This window comes from Rhamphochromis sp. 'chilingali', assembly GCF_963969265.1.
Source record: "Rhamphochromis sp. 'chilingali' genome assembly, chromosome: 18".
Classification (NCBI taxonomy): Eukaryota; Metazoa; Chordata; class Actinopteri; order Cichliformes; family Cichlidae; genus Rhamphochromis; species Rhamphochromis sp. 'chilingali'.
The window spans coordinates 17,397,832-17,406,039 of record NC_137945.1 but is presented as its reverse complement, the minus strand read 5'-3'; the positions used below and the strand labels follow the sequence as shown (position 1 = coordinate 17,406,039).

The 8,208-nt window shown below is 38.7% G+C and overlaps 1 protein-coding gene across 2 annotated transcripts; it reads right to left on the bottom strand.

Annotated features, from left to right (window-relative positions):
- Positions 1 to 1,469: 1,469 nt before the first annotated feature.
- Positions 1,470 to 8,129, bottom strand: mtfr1 (mitochondrial fission regulator 1). Of its 2 annotated transcripts, none has more exons than XM_080866001.1 (8): positions 7,992 to 8,129; positions 7,274 to 7,380; positions 7,016 to 7,114; positions 6,198 to 6,331; positions 5,852 to 6,087; positions 5,394 to 5,637; positions 3,691 to 3,871; positions 1,470 to 2,686 (listed from the first exon to the last, which is right to left on the bottom strand). In XM_080866001.1, exons 2-8 carry the CDS (start codon positions 7,307 to 7,309, stop codon positions 2,639 to 2,641), a joined length of 978 nt encoding a protein of 325 aa, XP_080722127.1. In that variant the 5' UTR covers positions 7,310 to 7,380; positions 7,992 to 8,129; the 3' UTR covers positions 1,470 to 2,638. The 2 variants fall into 2 exon arrangements, with proteins under 2 accessions (XP_080722127.1, XP_080722128.1); XM_080866002.1 differs by having other exon boundaries at positions 7,912 to 8,049.
- Positions 8,130 to 8,208: the final 79 nt, after the last annotated feature.

Here is an 8,208-nt window from a genome sequence, read left to right as displayed (position 1 = left end):
TTACACCAGTTAATAATCACGTCGATACTGGCAAACTGTGAAACCAGTAGGCCCACTCGAGCTCTTTTTAGAGGTACAACTTGCTGCTACTGGGTTACGACCCCTTTTTGCCTTCATATTCTTCATAGCATATATTCAACAAGGTACTGGAAAGATTCCTCAGACATTTTGGTCCACGTTGACCTCATGTCGTCACACTGTAGCTGTGAATCTGCTGCTTCACTATCCCAAAGCTGCTCTGTTGCATTGAGATCTAGTGACTATGGGAGCGATTCGAGGACAGTAAACTCATTGTCATGTTCAAGAAGGCAGTTTATGATATGAGCTTTGTACATGGTGTGTTATCCTGCTGGAAGCCAACACAAGACGATGGGTACACTGTGGTCGTAGAGGGACGTGGTCAGCAATGATACTTGGGTAGGATGTGCTGTTTAAACAATGCTCAGAAAGTGTACCAAGAAATTATCCCCCACATCATTACACCACTAGCAGCAGCCTGGACCTTTGATACAAGGCATGGTGGATCCACGCTTTCATGTTGTTTAAACCCAGTTCTGACCCCTGAATGCATCACAAAGACCAGGCAACATTTTCCCAATCTTCTACTGACCAATTTTTTTTTACACAAATTTATCCTTAGTTTCCTGTTCCGACAGGAGTGAAACCCGGTGTGGTCTTCTGCCGCTGTAGCCCATGTGCTTCAAGGGTCAACAAGTCGAATATTCAGAGACGCTTTTCTGCATACCTTGGTTGTGCCGAGTGGCTACTTGAGTTACTGTTGCCTTCGTATCAGCTTGCAGCAGTCTGCACATTCTCCTCTGACAACTGCTGATAGATATTTCCTTATTTTCTAACCATTCATTCTAAACCCTAGAGATGGCTTTGTGAGAAAATCCCAGTGGATCAGCAGTTTCAGTCGTGCCATATTACAAATAATTTATATCATCTTTCTTCCTCATTCTGAACTTCAGCAGGTCATCTCGCCTATCTCTACGAGTGCACTAAATTTTTGGCAGGTGTTTGGCTTTTCTGTAGATTTGCATTAGCAAGAAGTTGAACAGGTTTTTCTACTGAAGCGGTTAGTGAGTGCGCAATATCAGTTAAATATGTAAAATGCATGTAAAAATTACCTATAAGTTACATCAAAAACAGTTTGAATGGAAGCTGATATTTATAGAAGGGCAGGCTGTTTAAGGGTACACTGCATGCAGAGATGCAAGTTTTAGAGGAAGTAAATGGGATTTTGTGGTTTCGTCCATGTGAACAGCTGATTAGATATTTGTTAAGCAGCTGAACAATAATAGGTTTATAAAATGTTCAGTCGGTTTCCAGGTTGACTGTTTGTTTTAAGTCTATTATTTAATCTGAAATCACACAATGATGGATTTTCAGATAAAAACCTCAAAATGACCAAAACATCATATAATTTCTTCAACTCACAACTTCAGCAAAAATGACAACAAAACAGGTCAGGATAGACATTTTATTTATTAGTTTGATAAATTAACTTTTATGTAAGACAACTTCAACAAAAACAATTACTACTGACGTATCCACTCCACTTTCCCCATGAAAGACAATCCAGCTGATGTTCAGCAGCAATTACATGGCATACATAATAGTCACAAATAGTAACAATGTGCATTCCTTAATTAAACAAAACACTTCCTAAAAACCTCGAATGCCTCTGAATCCAATCCAGACTTGGAAATGTGATGAACCTCTACACGAAAGCAGGATTTATGCAATACTAATGACTTTGGGTACATTTGTTAAAACATGCTGTCAATACAGAGCTTCGCAGTATCGTGTCAGCGTAGTGTTTCTTTAGTGTTGTTGCTGAACTTTGAATCTACGAGAGTGTTTCCTAGCAGAGGTAGAAACAAAACGCTGCATGTGTCCCAGTACCTTTAAGTATCCAGCAGCAGTTAATTTCAAAAAGACAAAAAAAAGGGACATGAAATGCAAAATTTGGTATTGAAAGGCGAAATCCTGAAGGGCTTCAGTGAAATATCTTTGGTTCTTAAAGGCGAATCACACAGAAAAACATATGCATAATTGTGAACCAGCTAAAAGCAAAACTGGCAACTTGGGAAGAAGATGAAATATTATCCAGCGTCACTGAAACCTGACTGATAACACATTAATTTACACTGAGACGAATCTAAGCCATAATTAAGTGTTAAAAACTAAATTATTCACTTAAACCAAAATATAAACAGATCCTAATCATAAAGTAGTCTAAACGTCAGGCAACAAAGTGCACAAGTCATAAAATCTTCCTTTTCTATGAACTCTTCAGCTTTTATGCAGCCTTAAAAGATAGGAAGCTGATCAGCCCTGCTGAGGCGCAGGTTTAACAAAACCCAAAGTTTCAATAATAAAATCAACTTTCACTCGAGACAGACTGAACACAAAAATTAAGACCTTCAGTTCAACGACAACAAATTACAATAAAACGTCTTTAAAAGAAAGAGGTTAATATAAGTTAGAAAAGTGCAAAATCAGTCAGGATGACTGGTGAGACTTGAGGTCGTATTCCGGCAAAAATCCCTTGTCCTTCCAAAGAAACAGATTAGATAAAAAGGAATTTCAATGCATCTACAGAACATCTGGACCTTAGGCTTACATTGTCTGTTCAGACCAACTTTCTTTTTCCAGTTGCTTTCAACATGTGCTGCCCAAACTGTGGAAAAACAGAACACAGCAGAATTAAGTGCATGAGAAATCTGCAGAGCACTTAAACAACTGCATGACAAAAGAATGAATTAAGATCCTGAAATGCTTCTTAAAAATTATATCTGTGCCATCTGAACTGACATCTACAAACACGGAGTTTTAAATATTTTACTCATCTTTTTTGTAAACCGCTAAGTTTTTTTTTGCCCTTTTATAAAAATCAGCTTGTGGTTCTGCTTCAAATTGTTCACTTGTAGCTGAACCAATTAGTGTTGACCGATCAGCATCCTTTAGAGAAACATCAGGTCAGTATGGTTGAAGTTAAAGGATGTTTCAGGTTTGATGAAACTTTTTTTTCCCCATTCATACTTATAAAAACAGCAGGAGTGGTTTTCCAACACGCTAACTACACAGGCTGGTAAACATTATCATAGTTAACTGAAAGTAAACTAAAGACTAAAACTGAATATAATTTTTTATTTTTTTTTTAAATCGCAATTTACTAAAATAAAAATGAGAAAAATTCTAAACAAATAAAAAAAAAAAAATGATGTGATTTTGTCAACTTGGAAAACATAGTTGCCAAATACAGTAACATTTCAAAAGACTAACAGTGAAAATAACAAGCAAACCCACTGTGGACACAACTGAACTCATTTAAAAACAAAAAGTTAAAAGCTAATTCCAAAATACAAAACTTTGAGAACTCCACAGCGAGTTACACGTTTTCTGAGATTTGTTTTCTCCTCACCACTCTGTTCTGTAATTTACAGATTTGATTTACTGACGTCAGCCTGTGATAGATGGTTCATCCAAACACCTGCCAAATATTCTCTGACAAGGCAGGCCTTTTACAAACTGTTCTGAAGAACAACTTCATGCATGGTTCTGAGTAACAGACCATCTGGGGTGTTGAGTTCACTTATTCTCGATAATAAAAGTTGTTTTTTGGTTTGTTTTGTTTTTTTCCAATTAATATAAGCCTCCTTATAATACATCAACATTTCTCACCGGAATGGTTTCTTTTTGAGGCTTCGCTTCTATGACAGGAATTTTGAATTCTTCCGTGTCATCTCGTTCACTGTCGTTTCGATGACGATGAGCAAACTTGCGCTTCAAGGCTTCGGCGATGAGAGATGCAGCATCTGCCGGCTCCTTGGACTTTGTTTTGGCATCATCTTCTACCAGACGACTGTAAACACACACAGGTGATGGGGCATTTACCAATGTTACTGTAACGCACCAAATCACTGAGTGTTTGATTCTTTCTCTGTGAACTCCTCCAAAAATTATCAACAAGCAAACCTGGCAGACAGGTACGCCATCATACATTTTATTGTGCCATATCGTTCTCATCTGACATTCCACTCTGCTCTACAGTGGGACATTCCACTCTGCTCTACAGTGGGACATTCCGTTCGGTCCTCAACTGAACTCTCAAATGCACAAATATGTACGACTGTGGGATTTGTATAAAATATTTGTGTACGTCACACAGGTGCTCTAGGCAATGTTTATGCAAAACCTCATCAAGATTAGTCCACTGATCTAGGATGAAATAGGGAACATATAAACATGGGCGCTACTATCACTATAGTACAATGAGAACGTCATCACGTTGCCTAGCAACATGCTAAGAGGATCTTAACGTTTACGGCCCTACAACACCTTGCATTATTTTCATGATAACATCATCTAATTTGATTGAATTAGTTGAATTATGCTTTCTGTATTATGAAGCCTGGAAACCGCCTAGCAACAGTGACGTGTTTTTAGCCTTTATGCACCTAAAAACACCTGAGGAAAGCATCCCATTGTTTTAATTTCACTACAATAGCCTAGCCACTACATGCCTAGCAACCACCTAGCAACGGGCAAAAATGACCCATTTTTTGGCAAACAACATCTACCACCCCTATTTTTTTTTTCTTTTTTAACTTTTCTCAATGTGATTACACATATCAGTTTTCCAACAGCCTGACCAAAGCACACAATACTGTAATATGGGCATGCAGTAGCTCTGGCACTACATAGGAATGTAGCGTGATAAAAAAAATCTTGAGTAGCAGCGGCTTAATAAAACAGAAGACGACACTATGTGTCTGATAACATGAAGTTGAATTTGAAGTAATGCATGAAGTCAATGACTTAATGGAGATTCATCTTGAATTAGCTTATACTTAGCAAGGAGGTGTCAGATTCAGATGAATGTCTTTGTGTCAGACTCTAAAAGCCGTTACACACTGAGCGCAATGCATAAAAATGACAGGAAATTCCAAATTTTATGGATCCGAACTTCACGTGTCACACACACACACACACACACACACACACACACACACACACACACACACACACACACACACACACACACACACACACACACACACACACACACACACACACACACACCGTTTTTTGCAGAAAATTTGTCCTCAGAAAACAACTGTAAAAACAAACAAAATAAATAAATCAAGTTTTCTAAATGAGAAAAGTGAAATTATATTGCCGGTGTGAACTGTTGCATTAACAAAAGGTGAATCCGAACAATATTTTTAATGCACAAAAGATACGCCTGGATTTTGTGCGTCTGGTGTGAAAGGCCCTTAGCACTTGCATTCACTAATGAGATTTCAAACACCTCAGAAACACTTCACTGGCCACTTTTCATCACTTCCAAATGTATCTCATTCATGTCTTAAGCAGAGGCCTACCTTTTCACTGATCGCAGCTTGACTTTGTTCATGTCCTTTAGGACATCGAGCATGCTGGGGATTTCGGCAGGTCTTGACTCCAAAACTGTCTGGCCGCATGTCTTCTTCCCTCTACGCTCTTTTATTAGTTCAATGGCCGAAAATGTCCGCTGCAGACTTGCGGGTGGGGGTGGAAGAGGGGGAGGTGGTGGAGGTGGTGGGGGAGGTGGCAGGTTGCCACAGGGTAGAGGGGGAGGAGGTGCCCCTGTGGTAGTAGCAAATGTAACACAAAAGAAAGAGGAAAAAAGAAAGAAAATAGAGTATACGCCATGTGACACTCTGCTGCCATCTAGAGGGACATTTCCATTATTACAGTTAAATATGAAGAGAAAAATAAGAGACTATACAGTCATTTAGTATGTTGCAAAAAATTTAAATACAATTTAAAAAAAATTTGTAACAGAATTGTTAAGCAGTACCTGGCTGTGCACTCTTTTCTTGAGCCAGAACAATTTGTGCAATTTGAGCCCTGAGTTTTGCAAGCTCAGTCTCCAGCGCACTGATCTTCTGAATGGCTTCGTTGTTGGCAGCAGCTGACGCCTGTGAATCCAAAGCTCCATGATGCATACTGGGTAGAGAGTTCTGGCGGTTTAGGCGACTTCTGCGAGGGTGAGGCCGCTGGGCTCGAAACATGAGTCCTGGTGGGATCCCCGACCTGTTTCCATTGCAGATTTGAAATAAAACTGTCTGCTTCTAGTAACTCTTTACAAGCGCTTAAGTCTTCAGCCTGATTCAGAGATATCTTTCTACAGACTATAGTCTTACCTCGGCCTGCTAAAGTAGTCGTCTTCATCATCCTCATCCCTGTCGATCCATGCAACATCAGCCAGAGTGGCCACCAGGCAGTTCTGCCTCCTGCTGCCAATCAAGACACCAGCTTCATCATGGTATGGATAAAGCTATCAGAGGAGGAGGATTTAAAAAAAAATGCTTAGAGGGGAAAAAAAAAAAAAAAAAAAGCCTGATGATAGCACACCAAGCACACATACAACAACTAATGTTAGAAAATCATTCAGTAAAAATAAGGTTAGTTTAGAGGAAGAGCATCTACACATTGTTAATCAAAGGTTCAGGTAGCTCAGTAGGAATTAGTCAGCTCAAGGTTGTTGAAGGTTGCTGAACCAACTGACCTACAGCAGACATACTGCATTCCTCATAGCTACGGAGGGTAGCTGGAGACAGAAGAAAAGAAGAGAAAAGCACAGAGTTGAAGGAAAGTGAAGAACAGCGAGCCAGTTTTTAACATTTTTAAAATGGTAATCAAATTCTTAAAGGTTAAAGTCAGTGTTCGAGCGGTAATCAAATATCCCTTCACCCAAACTGTTTATGGTTCTAAAATGAAAACAGTCAGATGAGCAGAGGTAAACAAAAGTTGAAGAGGACATGTGATTTTGTCACATGGCAGTGACTCCAGCAGGTAGGAGAGACGTGCGTGAAAACAGATGAAGAGAAAGGAATGACTCATAAGAGAGACAACATGTCATTGTCTTAAAAGAAAAAGAAAAAGAAAAAAAACTTTCAATTCTAATTTGCCTTAAATAAGACAAAACTAAAAAGCTCTAATGAGAGTAACTTGGCCTCACCTGAAAATTTACCCTGGGACAGGGTTTAATCGGGAGACTTGTACCAATTCTCCTCACAATACTTCTCGAGGACCCATAAGGCTTCACTGATCCAAAAGCCTGAAACAGAAAAAGCAATAATAATTCAATTCAAAGCAATTGAATAATAACTTAACTGGGTACAGCCAAGTTATTATTCAACTAAATACAGCTCAGTCAATGTGGAACCGTCACCTGACTAACAACAAATATCTGTGTTTAATCTAATTTTTCACATACCAGGTCCATTTCCATCCTTGCATACTCTTTGCTCATTCTTGTCGGTGCGTTTCAAGGGTACACTGGCACACGTGCCAACATCAACATCATCATCACCAACCAGTCATCTAGAAGAAATACAAAACAAGAGTGAGAAAGTCAGTTTCAACCACCATCAAACACAACACTTTAAACCAACAACCGCACTGGAAGAACTTTGTGGATCTACAGTATAACAGCGTTAAGATGCTCTGGAACAAAAAATAAATAAATCTCTGCTATGTTAAAAATTAGAAACGATCTTCTTTTTTTCCCTAAAATTTACAATGTGTTTTTTCTTTTTGCAATTTGGCTGCTCTTACATTGTAAATCCTCACTGATATGAATATTTATATGTTTCCCTTTCTATATAACATTAATAAGCCACAAATTTTCCTTCTCTTATTACCGAAACAGGATAAGCGTGGGAACAAGCGCTCTGAGCTTAACACAGACCAACGTTTTTATAGAGTGTATGATTAAGCTAAATGAGTGAGTCTCAACTTTAGCGGGCATTTATGCTAACCGGCTAATGATAGCAGCTGGCTAGCTAATACAATCCGATGAATTTTATAAGGATTTGACCTAGAAACACACATTTATAATAATTTATAACTTACCCGAGACAGTTATCACCACGTGTTTTATATTGTATTCACATCCAAAGATCAGTATGTGCCTTACTTCCATTCCAACTTACCGGACTTGCGCTTGTAGAATAACTTTCTCAATTTTTCCACCTTGTCAACACGACGGACATGGACAGCAGATAGTGGCTAACATAGTAGGACCTATGGAATGCATTTTGAGCCAATTGAAAAAAACGATTACGTAGATTAACCTCACGATTGGTTATTATAATTGATTGGCAAAGAAAGTCACCAATTAGCATTGAACTCTAAAACATATCTGTCTCG

Excerpts from the sequence above, each read along its gene's own strand:
- mtfr1 (XM_080866001.1), bottom strand. The coding sequence starts at position 7,309 with ATGAGCAAAGAGTATGCAAGGATGGAAATGGACCTG. Across the intron at positions 6,088-6,197 it reads GACTACTTTAGCAGGCCGAG|GTCGGGGATCCCACCAGGAC; the intron begins GTAAGACTATAG and ends CAATGGAAACAG. Across the intron at positions 5,638-5,851 it reads AGAAAAGAGTGCACAGCCAG|GGGCACCTCCTCCCCCTCTA; the intron begins GTACTGCTTAAC and ends CTACTACCACAG.